General features: G+C 44.0%; 1 protein-coding gene and 1 non-coding gene across 2 annotated transcripts in view; one reads left to right on the plus strand and one right to left on the minus strand.

The window, feature by feature from the left end:
* The window catches only part of GUCY2F (guanylate cyclase 2F, retinal), a 51,208-nt gene that overhangs the window by 22,334 nt on the left and 4,049 nt on the right, over positions 1-24,825 (plus strand). The window contains exons 11-17 of the mRNA XM_074154376.1: positions 1,318-1,466; positions 2,733-2,896; positions 3,180-3,372; positions 3,500-3,674; positions 9,489-9,587; positions 12,245-12,339; positions 14,887-14,972. Of these exons, the coding sequence (XP_074010477.1) occupies positions 1,318-1,466; positions 2,733-2,896; positions 3,180-3,372; positions 3,500-3,674; positions 9,489-9,587; positions 12,245-12,339; positions 14,887-14,972 (961 nt within the window). The remainder of the gene's footprint in view (positions 1-1,317; positions 1,467-2,732; positions 2,897-3,179; positions 3,373-3,499; positions 3,675-9,488; positions 9,588-12,244; positions 12,340-14,886; positions 14,973-24,825) is intronic.
* Positions 14,123-14,194, minus strand: TRNAP-AGG (transfer RNA proline (anticodon AGG)). Its single transcript has one exon. It is a non-coding gene; the product is annotated as a tRNA-Pro (tRNA).

Genomic DNA, 24,825 nt, shown 5'->3' on the forward strand with positions numbered 1-24,825 from the left:
ACCGTGTTGGCAGTATCTGCCAGTTCAACGCCTGAAAAAATGGGGCTCTGACCCACCTGAGCCGCAAGCTGCTGCAACAATGCAATGACAATGATGATTCTGATGTAACCCGCTCTGCAATTCAGAGCTGGACCTATGATGTAGCCTATGATGTAATTATCAGGTGTCCCCCTACCTAGTCCCCATGGGGAACCTCCAGCAGATGTTGCACGTAGTACAATTCAGTTTCCTCACCCGATGAAATGATGGATTTCTACTCATTCCATCCTAACCCTCCAGGAGCTTTCACTTGTGGCGTGAACTTTAAAACCGTCTGGGGAAGGCGTTTCCCCTTGGCTGCCCCTGGAAATATTTGGGCCAGGTGCTTTGTTTAATTAATTTGGTGGAGATCGGTGGGATGAGCCAAAGAGCTTTAAAGTAAACTGTCAACACTGAAAAGTTTTGGGTACTCACAGTAACAGCTGTGGAAATGAAGGGCTCCTGCCAGAAAGAGGGTGATTTTCACTCCAGATGACTGCTCTGCACTACACAGGATGAAACCTTCAAATACAATCACTTTGGGTGAAAAAATCCCCGCATTTCCTCCAGGATGTCCTTACTAAGAAATACCAAAACTGAAGTTGGGGTTGGGTTCAGACATCACACTCTCTTGTCCGTGCTTCGGCTGTCAGCAAAACCTGCAGGTCTGCTCCTTCGCTGTAGGGCTGTTTTATTTAAAAAAACACAGATTCAAGGGCTGACTTCTCAGGGTCTGCAAGCCCAAGCCTAGTTCCTTATTGGTCTTATTTCACCTCTGGATAGGGAGTAACTCCCAGACATTGTTTTGAACCCAAACTCTTCCTCTTAAAATACTTTCCACTGTCTCCATTCCCATCTGCCTCCTATCTACTGGTTCCCAGTTAATGATGAAATGTCAGAGGCTGGTATCCTTCCTGTCCAGGCTCGGCCATAACCCTCTGCTCCCTTAGAGGATTGCAGATCCCAATGGAGAAAGTCAGAGGCAATTTCATTAAGCACAAGCCTGCAGGCTCACACGTCCATCACACAACCTTCCCCCATCCAGGCCCTTTATTGCTCATAACCTGCCTGGTTCTCCAGGGACAAGAAGGCATATGAATCTCATCTCAAGTCCTCTGAAATAATCCTGGCAGAGGAAAGCAGAAACCTCCCAGTCCATTTGACATAGCCAGTGGGTGGTGAGGAATAATTGCGATGGCTGAAGGAGCGAGCAAGGGACAAGCGAAAAGGTCTGTGTTCTTTGTCCCCACCAAGACCACCCATCTCACAACATGCTTCCCATTCTTCTCTTTGTCACAGAAATCATAAAGAAAGTGAAGAAGCCCCCTCCCTTGTGCCGCCCAAACATAGCCCCTGAGTTGGCCCCCCTGGAGTGCATCCAGGTAATGAAGCAATGCTGGGGTGAAGCCCCGGAGCGACGTCCAACCTTTGAGGAGGTATTTCATAAGGTTGGTGAATAGACCAGTAGGTGCAATCCTTTGTTTGTAATTGGCAGGAAAGTGTGTTTTATTTCTTTAAGTGAGCCCTAATGATTGAAGAAGTCCCAGAGCTCTAGTCTTGCCTTTTCTATTGTATTATTTTATGGTTCAAGGTGTTTAGATATTTGGTTTTGTTGGCCAGGCCTGGCCTGGTTTACATCTTGTCCTGAACTTGGGCTGCCATGGCACCATCACATGGGGTGTGAAGCAGGCTGGACATGGGCTTGGTGTCTTCACATCTGCGGTGTACCTGGTCTTGATAGAGGGTCTCATGGAGATCAAAGATCTGTAAATTATGACAGGACCTTCCGATCAGTATATTGTTTGATCTTCTATGTTGTTTGATCTTCTAAAGTATTTAAAAGGTGACTATGTTAGAAGGAAAATTCACTAGAGGCTGTTAAACACAAAGATACAACATTTGGCATAGGAGGTCTCTGAACTGCAAATTGGTGGAGGCTGGGAACATATCCCAAGGAAATATGGCTATTTTCCAGACATCTGTTACTGGCCAGTCTCACGGACAGGTACTGGCAAAATAAACCCCTTGTCTGATCCAGCAGTACTATGTTCTTATAAGGTCAAACTAGGTAAACCAATATCCATAATTTTCACATTTCAGTTCTATGAAACTGTGACTAATTTCACACCCATGGGACTCCACTGTTGAATCTGAAGCAGCATCTGAAGCCACAGATTATCCAAATGGTCCAGAGGCTCAGCTTTGAGTCAAGAGGAGAGAGGACATCCCAATGAAGACATGGTGGTGGGGGGTGGCAGTACACATATGTGATAGTGTGCAAAGGTGGATGTAAGACCAATAATAGATAACCAGGTTCTAAGTGTTGCTAATGCCCTGACATTTGCACCTCTGAATACAAAGGGCTGCAAGTCATCCTTAAAGGCAGGTCATGGGATAAATGAGGGTGCAAATTTCAACATGATAGGACTCCATAACAACGCACATACACGTTGCCAACTCATGGCAGGTTGTGTTTCACTTGAATCTCACTGAAAGTTCATAAAGGAGCAACATGCTCCTGGGCAGCTTCCATAGTTAGTGATGCAAATTCACCCTCTACTTTGTCTTTATTGTTGCTGTCTTGCCACTGACAAAGCCAGTTTTCAGCATTGTCCCTTTTGAGATAAGTGTTTGCTTTTTGTTCCTTTCCAAACTTAGGGTGCTGGAATGGTGTAATGAGAAGGAGAAATAACTCTCTAGTTTGATTCTTCCAGTTCAAAACCATCAACAAAGGGAAAAAAACCAATATCATTGACTCAATGCTCAGGATGCTTGAGCAGTATTCGAGCAACCTGGAAGATTTAATCAGGGAGCGGACCGAAGAGCTAGAGATTGAAAAACAGAAGACAGAAAAACTACTGTCACAAATGCTCCCCCCGTAAGTACTGGTACTTAGGACGGTAAAAAAAACCCCTATATCTAGACTGGACAAAAGTGTTCTGCAGAAGTGAACAAAATTGCAGAGTTGACCTCCAATTTTGACAGGCACCTTCCAGTCAAAGTAAGAAACTTTAATCAATGCTTGTTACAGCCATATAGATACAGCCTTCTATTTATTGGAAGATCTTTTGAGCACAGTAACACAGGAGTTTCTGAGCTCTTGGGCATTCCCTACAGCAAGGGTTTGTGCCCCATCATCTCTGCTTCTGTTGTTATTTCAGATCGGTGGCAGAAGCCCTCAAGACTGGTGGCACTGTGGAGCCGGAGTATTTTGACCAGGTGACCATCTACTTCAGTGACATCGTGGGCTTCACGACCATTTCAGCCCTCAGTGAACCCATTGAAGTTGTTGACCTTCTAAATGACCTTTACACGCTGTTTGATGCTGTTCTTGGAAACCATGATGTTTACAAGGTGAGGAGCACCTGGGCATGAGGATCAAGCCATGCCTGGGTCAAACACTCTTGTAGTTTTATTCTACTGCTCTTTCCCATCTCTTTCAATTAATTTATTTACTTATTAATGCCATGGTATTTGCCAGGTGGAGACAATTGGCGATGCCTACATGGTTGCCTCAGGGCTCCCAAAACGGAATGGAAACAAGCACGCAGCTGAGATAGCCAACATGTCCCTAGACATCCTCAGCTCGGTGGGAACATTTAAAATGAGACACATGCCAGACATCCCCCTCAGGATCCGAATCGGGCTGCACACAGGTAGGCAGCCATGGTCTCCTGAGCCTGAACATCAAACAACTCCTTCTTTGAATGCTTTATCCCTCCCTGCCCCAAAACAAGCACCCTTAGAAGATGCTTTAAAATCTTCCATAGCAACAAGGGCATTAAAATAGAAACACAAACCCCAAGGAGGGAAGTGGTTCAGTATCATTTGGGGGAGAAATTGTGATTCTGTCTATATCAGACATGTTAGTCACAGGGGTTTCGTTGCAAGGGTGACTCTTTGATGTGCCATGGGATCTTCACTGGTGTGATACGGAGATATGTTTGTAACTCTGTTCTGAAATGAAAAAGCACAGAAAAACAGGCATATGGGGTGAAAGAATGAAAAAGGTTGGGAGATTTATTACGAGTAGGACATAACTGGAAGAATATGTGATACAGCTATAAAAAAAATGCATGTTACAAAGAAAGTAAATTATGTCTAATACAGAACTCATAATCTCAGAATTTGATGAACAGAAAAGTGGGTTGTTTAAAACGAAAATAAGTTCCATTTTTTTAATACAATGTGTAATGAAACTGCAAAACAAAATAAAACAAAACATACAGTAGGATTCCAGATAACCAAAAGTATGACTGGGTTTTTAAATGGGAGAAAAGTCATCTGCTGTTATCATGGAATCAATATTTTTTTAAGAGATATGAAATTTCATAATTCATGCCATAGTCATCCATTAATAAATTTTTCCCAGCTGTTGGTCACCAGACTTCTTACATCTTCCTCTAAAGCACCAGGTACTATCCATTGCAGGAAGGCAAGTAATGAATAAGATTGTCCAGGAGTTTGACCCAGTGTTACAGGGGTTTTTGTCCTTCATCCTATCTGAAAATGCCCACATCTTTGCAGCTTTGGCATGCAAGTGTTTTACAGAGGTCAATATCCTGGTCCCTGTTTTATACAGAGGGAAAGAAGAGCAGAGAAAAAGAAAGATCTCACCCAGAATATATGAAGAACAGAGCTGTGACTTGAGCAGGGCTAAAATCAATATTTCATACCTCCTAGACCATATGAGTTCTTCTTTTGGGGTTATCTCTGAAAACTCATCTCCCTGCTGTTTTATTTGCAGATTGGGGGTCTTGGCTGGCCCTTCACAGACATCTAAAGCGTTAAGGAATGATTGCAGGAGTGCTGTGGATTTTATACTCTGGCAGAAATGAGATGAGACTATGGCCCCAGCTCCTCTTGCCCAGAGCAGGAGTCTCTGGAGCACCAGCAGCACATTTTCAATGTGGAAAGAGGGGAATCTGGCGTGCAACGTCCACTGCTGCCTGTTGACAGCAGTTCTGCAACAGGTTTTCCATGCACCCAGCCAAAAATCTATCCCTAGGTGATGTGTGTGTGGGGGTAGTTACATTTTTTCCTGTTTTTCTGAACTCTGGGTATCTGGAAAGCAGTGTTGCTATCAGCTGTTGTGTAGGGTGTGAGAGAAAGAGGGGAGGAATTGGTGTTTGCTTTCTAAAGAAGCAGAAGCCAGATCTTGTTTTGCACAGATCTGGCAACATCCTACTGTCATGGGAGCAGCAAGAAATGCATGCTCCAAAGCAAACCAGCTCTTGGTGCCACAGCAGAGTTTAATTAACCCTAGACCCCGTTTCCCCTGAGGAAAGAAGCACAATGAGGGAATCACCAGCATCATGAAAGCATTGAGGAAGCACTTGGGGGAGAGGAGGGCTTGGCTAACACTTTCACTCTCCTGGAAAGGATGGAGAATGGGTGTGACCACCAGTTTTGTGGGCCAACTGCTCTCTGGAAACTGGTGCCAAGAAGACCTCATGATCCCCTTTCTGAAAAAGCAGTAAATGCCAATTGGCTGTGGGCTGCCCATGTCCATCCAACCCTAACGGAGAGCTGCAGCTCTGGGAACTTCTCCTGGCCCATGCCCATGGTCCTCTTATAGCAATGCATGGGTAAGGCGAAGAGGACAAAACGACCAGTGTTTGGCCTGCAGTTTCTCCCCAGCTTTAAATGTACCCTGGAGTCCTGGCTGCAGGGCCAGAAAACTCAGCTGACTCAGCTGTTTCCACACCAGCCTTGTCTGGGCTGGAGCTGGACAGATGGGGAGAGCAGTGGTGAGAAGACAAGTTTTTCCACGGAGGCTGAAGAGGATCTGTTTATCGGTCAGGCTCTTTGGCAGGCAGCCCCACACTTCGATCAAGCTTATTAACCTCCATGGCTCCACTGATGGTTGTTGCAGAGTCGTAGCCAGCACGGCTCATTAACTGACCCTGCAAGCCCTGGCAGAGCACTGTTTCCAAACAAACCAGCGAACCTGTATAATTAAACAACTCGGCCATAATGTTCTCATCACAGGTTCTCTGGTTTCCTCTGAAACTCCTTACTGTGGGAGATTTATTGCTGGAAGTTTTTGTTAGCCCTTTGCTGAGGCTGTCTAGACAAAGGGGAACACACACAGGCAGCGAAGGCAGTGAGTGAATTAACTCTTGGATGCTTTCAACATGGAGAAGTCCTTTGGCCATGCTTACACTGCAGGGTTGGGTTTGAAATAATAACTTTCTGCAACAAGAGGACAGGCTTAAAAGCAGTGCTCTAGAATGATAGTACATGGCCCTAAAAATCTTGCCTATCCTCTGTTGTAAGCTTTGCAGAAATGATTGGGTGATTGCACTGACTGAGTGTGAAACCTAAATTTAAATAGAATAATAGAATCGTTTTGCTTGGAAGAGACCTTTAAGATCATCAAGTCCAACTGTTAACCTAACACTGCCAAGTTACCACTAAACTATGTCCCTCAGCACCACATCTACACATTTTTTTAAATACCTCCAGGGATGGTGACTCCACCACTTCCATGGGCACCCACGTGGAGATGTTTCCAGGGGTATTAGGGAGCCTGTGCTCATTTTGTGGTCATTGGAGATCTGGTGAACATGTAAGTGGACCCTGGTGAGCTGTTTGGGTGCAGGAGCGGAAAGGGTCTCCCAGCTCAGTTGACTGCATTGACTTGGCCTTCACCAACTACAGTAGGAGCTCAGATACCTATATTTGTGGTTTGAATCAAATCCTCCAATCCGAGGGTTGTTTTTTGACAAGAACCACTTTTTTGTACCCTTGCAATGCCCATTACAGCAGGAGCTTTGATCCTTACTGAGATTTCTGGGTGCCACTGTCATGTCACCACCACAAGACGAAGAGAGGTGATGCCATGTGAACTAGTGTTTTCTCAGGGAAAGCTCTTATTGAAGCACGAATGAAAATATTTCCAATAAGACCCTTTTTTATGCACACATTAAAGACCGGTTAGGTAAGTGTTAGGACCTTGACCCCGTAATATCAACAGTGTCTACACAGTTATGCTATAGAAGTGTCTATAGACTAGAACCTGAAGAAACTTCCTCTAGTGGATACAGCTCCTCTCCTGAAGAGCTTGAACCAAATTAGTGAGTACTGATAAGGATGGGAATTAAATTAGAAGAGGTTCTGAGGGGCAGTGTCTTATCCAAGGTTGCACGGCACATTGGCAGTAAAAAACCTCACCATTAAATCAGCTTTTCCTCATCTCCAGCAGTCCCTGCATGCTGTGTTTGACCCGGACACTCTGTTTAAGTCCTTCTAACATTTTTGGTATGAAATATTCTTTCTCTTTTTTTTTTTTTTTTCTTTCCCCAATCTTTAAGCAAGTGATGCTTCATCAGCCAGGAATTAGAATCTGTCTTACTTCTCAGTTTGCATCCTCTGTAATTTATATTAAAATCCTGTTACTTGGACTCTGCAGCAACAACTTTTCAGATGTCACAGCATGAGGGGCTCTTGCAAAGTTCCCCATAGCTTTCAGCTATGGAGTATCATTGTCCTTAAGATGTACTGATATGAAGAATCAATTTTTGTAACTAAGAAGGCTAAAATCACCATAAAATTTACGTTGTCCTAAAACAAGTAACTGATCACTTCTAAATTAGGCTGTTATTATTATTATTATTATTATTATTATTATTTTTAAAAAAACTTTTTAACCTACAATCTTTCACATTATGAAAAACTTTATCTATAGCATCATTTCAGATGCTGTTGATGATGTACCACTATCACATCCCTCATCACCTTGCATGGGAAAAGATTTCCTAGCTGTCAGTTTTGTTAAGTCTTAATCCAGAAGGATCATGAAATTGAAAAGGCAGGCAGAGCCTAAAAAGTCATATGACATACATCTAGTGGGAGGTGTCCCTGCCCATGGCAGGGGGGTTGGAACTCGATGATGAGAGGCAATGTGTGCTCACAGCCCAGATAGCCAGCCCCATCCTGGGCTGCATCAAAAAAACCGTGACCAGGAGGTCGAGGGAGGTGATTCTACCCCTCTACTCTACTCTTGTGAGACCCCACCTGGAGTACGGTGTCCAGCTCTGGAGTCCTCAGCACAGGAAGGACATGGACCTGTTGGAGTAAGTCCAAAGGAGGCCACGAAGATGATCTACAGGCTGGAGCACCTCTCCTATGAGGACAGGCTGAGAGAGTTGGGAGTGTTCAGCCTGGAGAATAGAAGGCTCCAGGGAGACCTTAGAGCCCCTTCCAATATCTAAAGGGGCTACAGGAGAAATGGGGAGGGACTCTTGATCAGGGAGTGGAGCCATAGGACAAGGGGGAACAGTTTTAAACTGAAAGAGGGGAGATTTAGATTAGATCTTGGGAAGAAATTCTTTGCTGTGAGGGTGGTGAGACCCTGGCCCAGGTTGCCCAGAGAAGCTGTGGATGTCCAATCCCTGGAGGTGTTCAAGGCCAGGCTGGATGGGTCTTTGAGCAACCTGGTCTCTTGGGAGGTGTCCCTGCCCATGGCAAGGGGTTGGAACTGGATGATCTTTAAGGTCCCTTCCAACCCGAACTATTCTATGATTCTGAGATTCTATGGTCTTTAAGGTCCCTTCCAACTCTAACCATTCTATACATGCATCCAGTGCAAAATACAAAGAGGTCTGTCTTTTGTCTTCAGGAAGACCCACACCTCCTTACATTGCTGAGAGCATTCTCTTTTTTTTTTTATCTTTTTCTTTTTTTTTTTTTTTATTTTTTGCATTTATTTTGCAAGCCTGATGTTTTAAATTGAGGGTGATGAAATTTAGCATGTCATTCCTCAGAGCACAGTCCAAACATTAGCTAACCCGGGTGCCCCAGATGACGGTTGTCTGTGCTGTTTGCTTGTCACACATTTTTTTTCTGTGTGTGCGCATGTTTGCGGGAATCCTGCACACATGCCTTTCCCTGAGAACTTGGCAGTGGTTCTTTGGGAGCTGGATTGGAAGGAAGTGGATCTCGTCTAAAGAATGAGAGAGAGGAAAAATAAACAGTTTTTGGCTAGACAGGCGAGCTAATGATGTCTTCCTTTCCAAGGAGGGGAACACAAGAAAGGGGACACAGGGTGGTCCAATGTGTTGCCAGCATCCCTGGATGTCCAAGGCTGATTTTCAGTCCTGCTTCACTGGGACACAGGGAATGTCACAGGACTTTAGTTTTTTTCAGATGAAAGAGGAGGTCTCTTTAAAATGAGATTTCAATAGTTCTTGAGCTTCCGTGAACTCTGAACAAATTTCTACCGGACGATGGTGAACTGAGGTTCCTACCACACAAGACCTTTTTCAGGGATAAAACACCACTGTGCAATCCAGAGCAATGCTTTGTCTTTGATTGCTTGTAGCAAGCACCAAGACCAGTGAGATCTTTAAGAGTCCCATATTCCCAAGTGTTTTGTCAATATCAGAGGAGAGGATGAGATTTTTTTGTCGGTGGGCTTCTTGCTTTGTGCAGTACCTTCTGGGTTATACAGATGACGTGTCTTTCAGGGCCTTGTGTGGCTGGCGTGGTGGGGCTTACCATGCCACGGTACTGCCTCTTTGGAGACACAGTGAACACGGCATCACGAATGGAGTCCACGGGCCTGCGTGAGTATTTGGGACAGTCCCCAGGGTGGGTGGCTGACAAACTTCTCAAGAGAGACCAAGAAATGTGCATCTTTAATTATAAGCATTGCAACTGAACTGGCTCTGAAGAAAGGGCAAGTCAAACAACAAAATTCAAAGCAGTCTGGAGGGGAGGTCACCATCTTTGCATTAGTATATCAGCTTTAATACCCTGCCTTCCAGCTGTGGCCCTCTGATTTGGATCCCATCAACCAAAATGAACATGAATTTTGCCCTAGATTTCTCCTATGTGGCCTGGATCTTTCAGTCAGTGCTGAGACCCTTAATTCAGACCTCTTCTTGCACAGTAAAAAAATGTACTTACCTGTCATGGCCAGTACAAGGGAAGAGCTGAAGCACAGGTGGGCAACCACAGCCAACTATGTCCTACAACATGAAGGGCATAATTTGTGACGCGCTTCATTTATCAGCAATAACAACTCCACAAGTTGGCAGACAAAAGTCCTTAACCTTCCCTTCCTCTTTGGGTTTTCTTGACGTCTTTCTTGATGGGTTGATGTTCATGCTATTTTCCCTCAAGTTCTGGCCTTTATTTTTCTGAGGCTTCCAGTTATAAAAGGCAAGTCTACACACACAGAACCAATAGCTGCAGCAGATAAGACAATACCATCTCTCAGCTGGTTCTTACTGTCCCATGGCTGGAGCCTTCTAGACATGTAAAAAGAGGTGGTAGGGAAGGAACATTTCCCTCTGTTTAAGTCATATGTACATTCAGGTCTGCTTTTTGTTGGTGTCCTTGGCTAAGACATGGATCTGTAAACCATAGTGGAACTAACTACGGATGACACAGTGGACAGCAATGTCAGAGCCCTGGATGAATTTCGAATTTGCTTTGATGTCCAGGCTATCAGTACAATTTCCAAAGTCAATGTCTCATACATTTTAATCCCCGATCCCTGGTCTACCTTTTGATATTTCAATAGCTATAAGAAATTACCCTTTATGGATAGTTTACAGGCTACACAAAGTCTGAGATATTTAATATTAAAATCTAGCGGTCTTGCCAGGCTAGAAATATGCTCCACTATATATGCCACATTGGAACTTTTTCACTCTTTCATACAATCCTCACATTTCTAGCTCTAGTGATTTTTATTAGACTAATTAAGACTAACAATTAGGCTAATCATTAATTAAGGAATGTTGTCTTTCTTGTGATTACGGCTGGCTTGTTTTAAGAGGCATGCATTGCATTTGGAAAGCAGTGGAAAGGAGGAAATCCTTTGATGGCAGATTTCTAATGGCAAGACAGATATTTGAAGAATCTCAGGGTTTAAACCCTTGGAAGTGTCTCACTGAGCCTGAAGACAGCAGGAGCACTGCAGATAGAGGAGCATCATTATACATCAATAGAAATGTATACAGACAGAGAGTAATAGGAATACTGTAGGTTAGTGTCTCAGGAAACGTAGCTCAAAGCTGTGTGGTCTTCCTCTGTATACTTGAACTAATGTTCTTCTTCCTGATTATTCTGCAAAAAAAAAATTTAATTGGTTCATCCCCTGTCCTTCAAGGGGGAAAGGAATGTGACTGTCAGATTTGAAACAGAAGTTCAACAAAAACAAAACCAAAGAAAACTATCTTGGGGGGAAAATGTTTTAGGAATGTTCCTTGAATTAGAAACACACCAACAGAACAACAACAAACTTCAGAGAGTTCCAGCAATGACTGTAAAACAAGCTGGGGGAGCTGGGAATTTGAAAAACATCTCCACCTTTGCCCTTTTTGTTCATAGGCTGTTAATGGCAGCTCTGGATGGAATCAATTACTGAAACCTACAGATGGATCTAGATACACAGCCACATTTTCATTATTTCCACTTGCAAACTCCATATCTCTGCTCTTCATCCCAATTTTCAAATGAGATTAGGTGTCTGGAGCAGGAGAACTGGTTATTTTTCTTTTCTTTCTTGCTGCCTAATTATGCTGTGACAATAGATAAAAATGGCATTCTTGATTCCAGCTGGCAACGTTGCTGAAAAAACATTAATTAAGAGCTGGACTTCTATTCTTAGAATAGAATCATAGACTAGAATCATAGAATTGTCTACGTTGGACAATCAGATCATTGAGTCCAATTGACCTAACACTGACAAAAACCATCATTAACCCATGTCCCTCAGCACCACGTCTACCCACCTTTTAAATACCTCCAGGGATGATGATTCCACCACTTCCCTGGGCAGCCCATTCCAATGCTTAATAACCCTTTCAGTGTAAAAACTTTTCCTAATATCCATCCTAAACCTCCCCTGGTGCAACCTAAGGCCATTTCCTCTTGACCTATTGCCTATTCCTTGTGAGAAGAGACTGACACTCCCCCGGCTACACTCTCCTTTCAGGGAGTTGTAGAGAGAACTACCTAAAACACTTAGTGTGTTTGGTATAATTCTCCAGGAAGCCCCCAGTGTAGATCTCCTCTCACCCTGTACTCGTTACAGCCCTGCATGGAAGGATCCATCCATCAGCATCATACTCTACGTAGAGGAACACCACACAGCTACACCAGCTACACTCCTGCATGCCTTGGAGAACTTTTCCTTGCCAGGATGCAGCAGTGGGGGATTCACAGTGTGTGTGCAGTAGAGTGATCCAGCTGCTTTGCTTTCCATTCCCAGCTTACAGAATTCATGTCAGCCAAAGTACAGTGGATACGCTTCGGAGTCTAAACGAAGGCTACGAAATCATACCGAGGGGAAAAACAGAACTGAAGGTAAGAATGCCAGGGCTGTGCAAAACACTTTGCAGGGGAATCTTCTTGCTTAAGGCATTTCATATTAAGCTCTTGTTTGGCCTTCATCCACCACTCTTCCGCTGGATCCTTCCCAAATTATCCCCATCAGTTGTTTCAGTAAATGAGGTAGTTCTTGAAGGACCATAGGATAAAACAATCAGCTGTACACTCTGGGTCTAAGTATTTCTTTAGGACTTTATTTAGTCCACCCTTGACAAAAGCTGCGACTTTTCACAGTGTGCAAAAAAGACAACATTAAATAATTCAAAACATCACTTGTCCCCTTACATAATCAATAGGCAGAGGCAGGAGCTTTGCTTGCCTTAAACACCTACAGTAAGGGGTCTGAATATCACAGAATAATAGAATTATAGGATGGTTTGGGTTGGAAAGGGCCTTAAAGATCATCTAGTTCCAACCCCCCTGCCAAGGGCAGGGACACCTCTGAAGAGACCATGTTGCTCAAAGCCCCATCCAGCCTGGCCTTGAACACCTCCAGGGATGGGGCAGCCACAGCTTCCCTGGGCAACCTGTTCTAGTGTCTCACCACCCTCACAGGAAAGAATTTCTTCCTGAGATCTAATATCTAAATCTCCCCTCTTTCAGTTTAAAACCATTACCCCTCATCCTACTGCTACACTCCCTGACAAAGAGTCCCTCTCCGGCTCTCCTGTAGGCCCCTTTTCAATATTGGAAGGCTGCTATAAGGCCTCCCCAGAACCTTCTCTTCTCCAGGCTGAACAACCCCAACTCTCTCAGCCTGTCCTCACAGCAGAGGTTCTCCAGCCCTCTGATCATCTTCATGGCCCTCCAATGGACCTGTTCCAACGGTCCATGTCCTTCCTGTGCTGAGGACTCCAAAGCTGGACACAGTACTCCAGGTGGGGTCTCATGAGAGCAGAATCCCCCCCCTCGCCCTGCTGGCCACACTTCTTTTGATGCAGCCCAGGATGTTGTTGGCTTTCTGGGCTGCCAGCACACGTTGCTAGCTCATGTTGAGCTTCTCGTCCACCAGCGCCCCCAAGTCCTTCTCCTCAGGGCTGCTCTCCATTGTCTGCCCAATGTCTTTGTGCCTGGGATTGCCATGTCCCAGGTGCAGGACCTTGCACTTGTCTTGGTTGAACTTCATGAGGTTCACATGGGCCCACCTCTCAAGCCTGTCCAGGTCCCTCTGGATGGCATCCCTTCCCTCCAGTGTGTCAACCACACCACACAGCTTGGTGTTGTTGGCAAACTTGCTGAGGGTGCACTCAATCCCTCTGTCCATGTTGCCAACAAAGGTGTTGAACAGCACCAGTGCCAGTACCAACCCCTGAGGAAAACCACTCATTAGTGCTCACCACTTGGACATTGAGAGGTTGACCCCAACTATTTGAGTGAGGCTGTCCAGCCAGTTCCTTCTCTACCGAGTGGTCCATCCATCAAATACGTGTCTCTCGAGTTTAGAGACCAGGATGTCATGTGGAACAGCATCAAACACTTTGCATAAGTCCAGGTAGATGACGTCTGTTGCTCTCCCCTTGTCTGTCAATGCTGTAGCTCATTCGCAGAAGGCCACCAAATTTGTCAGGCATGACTTGCCCATTGTGAAGCCATGTTGGCTGTCACCAATCACCTCCTTATTTTTCTGTTGCTCTCCCCTTGTCTGTCAATGCTGTAGCTCATTCGCAGAAGGCCACCAAATTTGTCAGGCATGACTTGCCCATTGTGAAGCCATGTTGGCTGTCACCAATCACCTCCTTATTTTTCACGTGCAAAAGAAGGGCTCGTCCGGGATTTGAACCCGGGACCTCTCGCACCCTAAGCGAGAATCATACCCCTAGACCAACGAGCCAAGAGTGATTCCATTTCTTGCCATAATCTCCCATGACAACTGTAATCTTCTCATCTGAGTTCATATATCTGCAAGTGGAGATCTGAGGTAATAATTCCAGGCTTAGTCAATGGAAAGAAACCTTTACATAGTTAATGGAGATAAATTGGCACTTTAGGAAATTATTAACCTGACTTATTTTCAGGGTCCAGTTTATGTGAAGAGGAATGTTGCCCTAGAAGTATCTGTTTTCCTCCAGTTCTTCACTCAAGGGTGATCGACTCTGATGTAGATGCCTACATTTCATCAGGCGCATCCCACCTTAACAGCTAAATCATCAGTGGTGGAAGAGGAAGTTATTAGTCTGATACTCAGCCCAGCAACAGTTGTAAAATCTCTCAATTAATGATGCTAGTGCTGCCAAATAAGATGATTAGAGACCCTGTAGTTTCTCATTTCTGCTAAACTGTGTAGTTTCAATGACCCAGATCAATGAGGATCATTTATAGGTGACAGTTTGAACAAGATGTCCTATTTTAGGATAGGGAAATTCAAATCATTCCTGAACCATTGTGAAGGAGAACCCAGAATTTCCAGCCTTGCTTTGTCTCTGGGTTTACATGAAGCCCTCAGAAACCCAGTGAAGATGTTACATATTGAGAAGAGGGTGGTCAGAAAGCTGCTCTTTATCTGGATTTTTGTTTTTATTTTAGGGTAAAGGAGTAGAAGACACATATTGGCTAGTTGGGAAAAAAGGCTTTCTGAAGCCCTTACCTAAACCTCCTGAAATAAAGCCAGGGTAAGTGTGACTTCATCACTGTTCAATCCATTCACTAAAAGGTCTTTGCTGGAGTTCACAGGATGAGTAGCTCTCTTTCCATGGTACCCATTTGCAAAGTCTGCATAATTTTCCTTAGGTGACTTACATTTTCAGGCATAGTACTGGGACTCAGAAGTGACACAGTTTCTTCAGCTCCTCTCCTTAATCACAGTTCCCAAGAAGCAGTGGGGAAACTTGCTGCTTCCTTCTTATAGTCCCTTGGAGATGGAGCACCAGGGGGTTCCTTCCTGAGCCTCCTTCCTACCCTGTGTGCGTATGGGAGATGCACAGGTAGGGACATTTTCATAACTCTGCTGTCATTAGTGTATGGGTGACACTCAGGTTTCTCTCTCCTTCCACCAAACTCCTGCAGAAAACACCAGCCTCATTCACCACCTAAACGTGTTTCTTCCCTGTTCATCCAAACAGAACAATAGGGAGAGTTTGTATTGTAAAAACGTGTAAAAATGTGTAAAAAGCATTACGTAGCTAAAGACTTGCTGATGTTGCCGCCATGCAAGTGGTGGTGAGCAAAGATTGAAATTCGTTAAGCCACTTTGTAGCTTTGCAATGCCTGACTTTGCAAATGGAGTACTCCCTGTTTGGCTGTCACATGCTGTTTGCCTGGAAAGGACGTTGTGGTCAGGACATAAAAACCAGGAGTGGGACTTGTTTGACAAGAACAGCGTAGTCACCCACATTAAAGCCGGTCAACCTTGACTCCCTTTATAGCCAACAAAGAGAGATACATGCTCAGGGGTCTGATTCGACTGGCCTGCTTGGATGTCTGTATTAGATGATGAATCGCCCTTGTAAGGCGCCTGTTTTGTTGACTGTAAAGAGGTCCTGCAGTGACTAGTTCAGAGACAGATGTCTGACAGCAAACAGGGTCTGTTTTTACTTTGGCTCTGACTTCCCCTGCAAACAAGGAAGTGCCGAGACTTCTACCTCGAGAGCAGGTTCTTCTCACCCTGGTTTTACCATCTAAAAGTCATGTGTTAGGCCTCTGTTGACTGTTGAGGTTCTTTCCCTAATCCTCAAAGAGCCTGTCCTCTGGTCATGTGTGCCAAAGTCAGACTTATGCAGGCCCAAACTGTTTCTAAACATGGATTGCAAATGACAGAAAATACTTCAGGTCCAGGGGGACAATAAGAGGAGGCAAAAACTTTTCCCACGTACCCAGGATCAGGGGATCTTGAGCATTCTTGTCTAATCTCAGAATAATCCACCAGTAGCATTGCAGAGAGGGAGGGGATCTTCTGCTCTTGTCCCATGGCCCTGACTTCACTGTTCTTTTACAGTATTTCTGTCCCCATAGATGATGGTACAGCAGTTGAATGGTTGTGAAAGTAATCAGAGGAAAAAAAAAGTTATAGGAAACTGAATCTGTCCTAGTGAAGGGTCAAAATGAAAGCTATGCCCCATGGAAGTCAACTGTCAAATGGCAAGAAGTAACCTGGTGTTTGAGCAAAGCAAATATTTGGATAACTGCCTCATGCATAGGCTGTGCTATTATCAGATAGGTATCCGACGTTAGATCCTGTTTTTCCAGCCTTATCTTGCTGATTCAGTTTTGTACCAGTTTGTAAGAGGTTGAAAGTTTTTTCTCCCTTATTGGCCAATATGCTGTTTTCAAGTCACTGCCTCATACACTTCCATGGGGATTTCCTCATCTGTAGGCTTTTGAGCTGCAGGAGGAGGTACTGAATAAATTCCTCTTTTATTTGTCTTTTTCACCCTGTCCTGAAGCAACTCATCCTCTATTTCGGTTTTTCCTCTCCAAGAGGTCCATGAGCATTTGCTTCTATCTCACATTTTATTTTGTGACTTGGGTGGCCTAAACATCTACAGATGGACAGTTGTGGAGGTCTTGCTGGCAAGTCGTACTTATTAAGAGTAGGTTAATAAATTCTGCTTAGTCTCATGTCCTTACTGTGGAAATGTAAACCTATGGGCCATGGATTTAAGGGTCATCTCCTAGAGGTGGAAGTTCTTTGTGAAAAGTGGGCTCAAAGTAACCCTAAGAAAAATTATTTCATCTTCATTAAAATCTCTGGATCTGTGTTTGACATCACGAGTTATCTCCTGGAACTCATACGGACCTGAACAACTTGATGAGCTTAATTTCACTCATGGTCTGTTAATGCTTCTTACTGCCATGACAAGTCATAGCCCTTAAGATATGGAGTAATTCAAGCCTGCACTGCAGAGGCTTGTGAAAAAGACAGCAGGTAACATAAAAAAAAAAAAAAAGTTAGCTTTCTATTATTTCCCATGACATAAAACCAATCCCATGACACTAAAGCCAAAAGCACAGTCTTTGGCAGGATTTCTTGACAGAAGGCAGCATTTTTCCAGCTCTGGTAGGCAGTCATGAGCAGATCTATTGCTCATAGAGCTGTTCACAGATGTCTAAGGACAAATCAAGTTTCATTATCCTACTGTGCTCCCGGTAGTCTTGGCACCCGAGACCTGGAGAATGGTCCTTGACCTTACAAAGCTGAATTTATAACAAGGTTAGGAGCCAAACTTCAGTAAACTTAAAAATATGGAAGAATATTTAGTTATGTGATTGGATTAATACTAATGGTCCAGTAAAATACTGGCATAACAACCCTTTCTGGCATTGCTGAAATTGCTGAGAGAATACATCTGATTGTCTAGTAATAAACCTCAAGCCACCACCAAATGACTAACAAAGGAACAATCATTGCACCTACATAATTGGAATTCAATGGATATTTACCAACCTCTCTGTTTAATCCCAATTACAGACTTACTGGAAGCATTACTTGGAACATTCTCATTGATTTCCACTGTCTGCACCAGGTTTTCATACCTTTTCAGTTGTGTAAGAATGTTCAGATAAATAGGCTTTAGTTGTAAAACCCAAGTGCTGTCGGTGACATGGCCCACACAGGATACAAAACATTTTAATTAAGGGGAAGTGTCGTTCAATTAAAAGACTGAATATGCTTCTTAGCACCCCTGCTTTCTTCCAACCATGCGTAAAATCAAATGAACTAAAAGGCTATTCTTAAAATTATCCTAAGGTCAAGCTGCTCAGGGTCTGTATATCTGATTTCAGAAGCAAAAAGCTTACTGGAAATCAAGTAAGAAACCGCTTCACAAGCTCTTTTTATGGGATAAGGTGGAGGTTCAGTAGTAGTACCAGGACACAGGGAAAGTGCAAGTTTAATGTCCAGATTGCAGTCCTGGCTCCTGCCCCTGAGAATTTTCCTTTTTGAAGGATAACCTCCTTCTTTCTAGGTCCGGTCAAATCTCAGTTTTACCTGCTTTACATGAGAGCTTTAGGTTAACTTTTCATCTCGTAGAACAGGGCAGCAGTTCAATAGGCTCCTTAGTCCTTTCCTTGCTCCAAGGCAAATTTCTACGCCTTTCCTGGCAGAGGTCTGCCTTGTAATGAATATTATTTCTCCTTTTTCTTTGCAGCTTGCTAGGATTTGTATTGCTGCATCTCAGGATTTTGTGGGTTGGGGCTCCATTGTGCCATAGCCACAGAAGAAAAAAGCTTTCTGCAAAAGCTTGGTGTTGCCACAAGAAATAATAGCAAATTGGGGTGGACATAGAGAAGGTGTGATGATGAGATAGCAAAATGATGAACAAAATGATGGTATAGCAAAACCAAGCATATTGAGCAGTCGAGCAGCAGCCTACCTCTAGGAGAGATATTTTTTTGAAATTTCACAGTCAGATAGGTTTAAAGGAAGGCTGTGAGCTTTTTTTGGGGGTGCACCAGGAGACTAGTTTTAGGGCTGAGGAGCAGCCATGGAAAAAGCACAAGCCTGCTAGTTTATAAATGTGGGATATTGGAAGTTGGCATCCTGTGATGCTCTGGGACAGGCAGCACCTCATCAGTGCCGGTGGAGTGCTCCTCCTTGTCCAGAACAGCAGAAAAGATATAATGCAAAATCACAGATCTATTTGGCAAAGCACTGAAAAAATATCTAGCACTAGGAAAAAGTCAATAGCTAAAGAAATTCAGAAAAAAAAACAACAACCCAAGAGCCAGGATCATGTTCATTTGCAGTTCCAAGGAGATGAGCGACATAATCAGTCTTCTGACTTTCCAACTTTTACCATCCTGTTTCAGAAATCCTTTGCTCTGCTACTGAAAATGGTGCTTTCAAGCAGCAGGAGCCCTCTATCCCAGGAGGTAGTTTTATCTAGAAATTTTCCCTTTCTAAGACTCTTTTAAGTTAGCTGGGAAAGTTAATTGGAGGAAAAAAAGAGAAAAAAAAAAAAAAAAGGAGAAAGAATACCATTCAGTGAAGAAAGATACAGATTGTGGGTCCTCTCAAGGGTTTTTCAGCATGAAACCAGTGTTCAGGAAAAGAACATATGAGAGTTTTGGATTTTTGTCATCAAACCCAGATCCCTTCTGTTGTATGAAATCATACAGTCGGTCTTAAGTCCAGATGGGCTGATAGAGCATCTAGCCCACCATCCACAACGATAAGTGGAACCTGACTTGAGAAATCACTGAAAACTTAAGAGGCAGACATGGATAGGAGAAAGTTTTGGGGCTGTCCCATCCTCACATACATGAAGATCAGCCCTCGAGGAATTACCGAGATCCTTGTTTGAAAATGAAATGGGTGAGAAGCAGTGAAGGATGCTCATAGAATCCATCTCCCAACACCAGATGAGAAACACCTTTTTACAAGCCAGGAAAATGACACCCAGTAGGACAACATGACAGCTTCTTCTACCCAGTAAAAGGCTCTCATTGCTTTGTCTGTGTTGAGGCACCCTGGCAGGATGGGAGATGATCAATAGAGAGTCCCTAGTGTTGCTGCTGCTGTGTTTCTCTGGGAGGATAAGCAAAAGCATTTCCATTCAGGCTCCTATTTGAAGTTTTTCACCCAATGCACTTTTAAATCAGAAATAAAAGAACTTGTGAAGCAAACAGCAGTGAAAAACTTTTGCTGTCCTTACATAGCTGGAATTATACAACAGCACCACAACATTTCATAAATAAACTTTATATAACATGTAACAAGAGTTATTTGGGGAAATCAAAGCATCCTCTGGCTCATAGGCTTGATCACCCAACGTCAGGACAGATGCTTTTTGCTTCACAGGCAGTGCTTTCTTTTCAAATTATTTCTGAACTCCTAACACAGCAGCAAAATGAAGGAAAAAGGAATATTCTGGTCATGGCTATGGTATAATGCAGGTGAGAAAGAAGAATTTTTCTCTGAAATCTGATTGAGGGGAGAAAGGGAATGAAAGCCAGTGGCTTATCTCCAGAACAAGGCTCTCTGGCTTGGAATGCTGTTGCTCCAGCTGATGTATTTAAAAAAGCTCTTTTGGAGCAAGCTGTTTCTGGGGGAATTGTCTGGAATATTAAATTAGAGAATTACTGCCAAAAGCAAGAAACCCTAAATGCAGTGTTCAGAAAGTCAGGCAATGGCATTGTTTGGCTGGAAGATGGGATTCAATGCGTTACCCTTTCTTCCATGGATATTTCTGTGGATTTAGGGAAAGGTAGTTCTGGAACTGTGCTCAGGATCTGGCTGGCTTTGTGGATCATATTCTGGCTTGCAGGTACGGCCTCAGGCACAGCTGAGGTGTGCCCAGACGTGCCTGGATGTGCCCAGTAGTTTCTCCTGTCTCACCCAGACAGACTGGGAGGCGAAGCGGGAGGCCAAGGTCCCTTTGAAGGACGTTTTTGCAGAGGGACAGAGAAAGCAGCAGCCAGCACCTTGCCAGCAGGAGAGGCTGACTATGATAGGTCCTGGCTGCAGGACTTCATTTGAGGGTGTTTCTCCCTGGATCCCTTTAAAAAAAAGAAGCAGAGGGAAGCCCGGTGATGAGTGATCTGAGCTGTCTGAACAGGAGCCAGCTTGAATCAAGGAACATTTTTACTGTGTTGCACCCCCTGCGTGGGCTGGCCAAGTGAGATCTCTCTCCCATCAGGGTACACTGCTCTCCTTCATGCTATCTAAACAGGCTTTCTTGTTACATAGCAGCCCAAACACTCTTTTATGAGCGACAGTGTTGAGGGACAAGCGGGAAGACTACCGAGGAGAAACTATCTCAGAGCTGCTTTTAGCCTCCTCTGCTCCCCAACCAACTGCTTCTACAAAGCTACCAGCCATTTACAGTAAGAAAAACTGGAGTATGATGAAACGTGAGTTAAAATAAAGTAAAACACCTCAGAAACAAGCAACCCCAGAGAAAATCCTGACTGGTTTAAAGACATAGGTGTGGGAAGCAGTCAATGAAAGGGCTCTGGGGGTTGTTGGAGCAGGTCCACGGAGCTGAGATGTAATGGGCTGCCCAGGATACCTGTGCCTCACAGTAGGGTATGCATTGCTCTGGCACATGGGTTTATGCGAAACAGGGAGAAAGAAGGGCAGAGAAGACTGTGTCTCCACCTCTATGACCCAGGTCTCAAGACAATTTGAGTTGTAGTTGTTCTTACCAAAGGGTACAGAGTGGCCAAGTCATAAAGTCATAAAAACTCTGGGCAACCCTGCTTCAGCAGGGGAGTTGGACTAGATGATCTTTATGGTCCCTTCCAACTCTAAAAAAATTCAGTGAAATTCAGTAAAGATGCTCTGTGTATCAGTCTGAGACTTTCCCTTTGTCACTGGGAACTAGAAGCTGTTGTGGCTGCCTAAGGTTCGAGTCAAGGGCTTGTGTTTTAAATGTTCAGAAAAAAATCATTGTAACGCACCACATTCAGAAAAGAGAAGGCAAATTCCTTAACGGTCCAGAGAGCCAGGGTGCAGGACCTTACAGATTTTCTCCTGCTGGCTTTGGAAACAAGGGGGTGGGAAGAGTGGGGCTTGGAAAAATAACATCTGACTTCAGAGAGAGGGGGTTTGCAAGAGGTTGGGATGGATCAGCTTCTCCAGCTGCTCAGACATTAGTGAGTTCAGGAGATCACAGGATCACAGAACAGCTTGGGTTGGAAAGGACCTTTAAAGGTCATCTAGTCCAACCCCCCTGCCATGAATAGGGACATCTTCAACTAGATCAGGTTGCTCAAAGCCCCATCCAGTCCTGGCCTGGAATGTTTCCAGGGATGGGGCACCTCTCTGGACAACCTGAGCCAGTGTCTCACCACCCTCATTGCAAAAGATTTCTTCCTTATATCTAGTCTAAATCTTCCCTCTTTTAGTTTAAAGCCAGAGAGATGGGTCAGTGCTGTTTGCACTGGATCTTTCTTCTTGTTATTGGTGCTGTGGATGAAAGACAAGTCATTATCAAAGGTTTATTTGATAGTTGTGTGAGCAGTGTTTAGAGGTGGAGGTCAGGCAACCTGACATTGCACTTGATCCCCAAATACACTGGTCACGTCTTCACCTTCTGGGGGTCACAACCTGCTTCACTACTGTGCAGAAACAGGCAGTGACCTCCTCCACTCCCCTGTGGATGAAGTCCTGCCCCTCACGCTTACCCATGTGTGGCTGAATTTTGCTACTGCTTGCATAAAGGGACTAGAGACAAAGTATTCATCTTCCAACTGGTAGGATTTCATCTTATTAGAAGTTATTTACCTCTAGCATAGACACCTCCATCTGAGCTGGTCATCTTACACACCTTTTAGAGTCAATGCAGAGAAACAGGAACTTCTAGATGCAGCTCTTCTGCCCCACAGAGGACATCTACTTCGGGATAAACCCACACTGTGGTCCAGCAGTGCCTGCTTCCCTCCACTGGCTCAGAATAGAGGACAAAATATTTGGCTCAGATGGAGGCATGTCTGTTGCAGATAGCTAACTTTCAGAGAGATAAATCCCACCTGAGTTGTAGCTTCCCAGAAGAAACCATTCGTCATTCAGGTTGTCAGGATTGTATCCTCCTGGCTTCCATGTCCTTGGGACCCAGCCCTAAAGGCTCCAGCACCCATGGGTGGGTTTATAAACATGGATTAATGTTTCTGTAAAAAGGAAAGATGTTTCCAGAGCTGAGGATTTAGATAAGGAATGGAAGGAAAGCTTGACTGGACGTTTCCATTTGTAGGACAGAATTGGCAAAAGAGCTGAAGCTTGACTCCGATCTCCCTCGGGAAAGGCTGTTAAATTTGTGCTAAGCTTTCAGGGAAAACTGGCCATCCCTAGGGGCAATAAAATAGGATTTCCATTTGGAAATGTGCCCATACCTTTGAGAGCTGAGAGTTTCTGAAAGCAACACCCCTGGAAGACCAAAAGACACTGAGGACTGGCAACTGGACTAACCGAAGCCAAAATCTTTGCAGCAGTTTTGTTCTGCTCTTCCCTCTGATGAATGAGGGGGCGGATCAGATGAATAATGAAATAATTCTCCCAGGATTCATCTTGTCTAATAGATTCTGGATACAACCATGATAGATATCTGGTTTGTGCTCCTCAATCAATGAAGTCATTCATCTCATCCTGGGAGAAGGATATAAGACATGCCAAGTGTCCTCTGGAAGTGCTGGGCTATACAGATGACAAAAGATGCCTGTCTCAGAGCAGACACCTGACTTTGGGACACTTAAAATTAAATTAGCTAACCTTGCCCTTTGCAATAAGTCAAGCTGAAGTGATACAAGAGGGGAACAAATAAAATCAGGACCAGACCCAGTGTTTTTTTTTTCCTTTTTCACACCAGAAGACACTTGTCTTTCACTCGGTCTCTGTTACGGTCTATTCTTTATTGCAGATGAAACTGAACTGGTTCTTTCTCTAATGGCCTACATGTTCACTGCAGGTGTAGAGCTCATGGGTTACCCCCGGAAGAAATTGCAGAGTTCAAAAGGAGGAAAGCTGAAAAACTCCTTGGCAAAAAGGCCTAGATCTGAGGTAGTAGCTGTAGGACAGTCCCAACGTAGCTCCGCTGTTTAGTGTCTGCTTATGTGTTATTTGTCTGCACTTTGCTGGTTTTAGTGTCATGCCTTTTTTTTTTTTCTTTTTTTTTTTTTTTCTTTTGTGGTCAAAAATACCTATTATACTTTTAAAGTGTCTCATTCAAGGTGCTTGGAAGAGCAGCAAAGCTGGCTAGAGGTAGCAGTAGCCCTGTTGGGTGATTTCCTGGCAAATTCATGACCTGTTATCACATTAATTCCTGAAAGACATACAGTATTACTGTGTTTACCTGCAGTGTATCATCGATCCACTGGATGTCAATGTGCACTGTGCCAGGAAGAGCCCAGTCCATGGTAAACACAGAGATAAAGCTGGGGTTCAAGCCTGGGAGAATCCAAATTGCCTATCGTTACTTTCCTGTAACGTGTGTCTCCTGCCTAGCGTAATTCCGTATCTCATGACAAGAAACAGGATGCAGCTCTGTTATTCAACACTATGGTACCTACCGGTACAAGAAATAAACGTGGATTTAGGAGGATTTGGTTGGAATTCAGAAGCTACATGGAGTATAACAGCATGACCTGAGGTGCCTGATAAAATAGGTGCCACCAGAGCAAATCTGGTGGCATAACAGCATGCACACCCACATGTGCACATAGAAGGTCTGACGTCCTGTGAAAATGCTGTATGATTGGGGTTTTTTTCAATAATAGGTCTGAAAACAGCTATAATGCTTCTGTTCAGTGCTTCTGAACTAACATAATTTCTACTTTCTTAGAAAAAGGTGCCTAGATACAGGCTGGTTACAAACCAGCCTATATCAAGCTGACAGATTACTCTAAAGACTAAAGCTCCATCTGATTCTCTCACAAGGAAAAAACTCAGCAGAGCACTTTTGGCTGTGCTACTCTTTCCCAACCACAGCTTTTAAAGATTCAGGGGGTGTTACTGGGCTGCTTTATCTCCCTTAAGAGATTTTTAATTTTTTTGTCTGAGGCTCTCCCTATTCTAGGAGCTGGGCAGAAATT

The sequence above is a fragment of the Numenius arquata genome, chromosome 1 (assembly GCF_964106895.1).
Source record: "Numenius arquata chromosome 1, bNumArq3.hap1.1, whole genome shotgun sequence".
Taxonomy (NCBI): Eukaryota; Metazoa; Chordata; class Aves; order Charadriiformes; family Scolopacidae; genus Numenius; species Numenius arquata.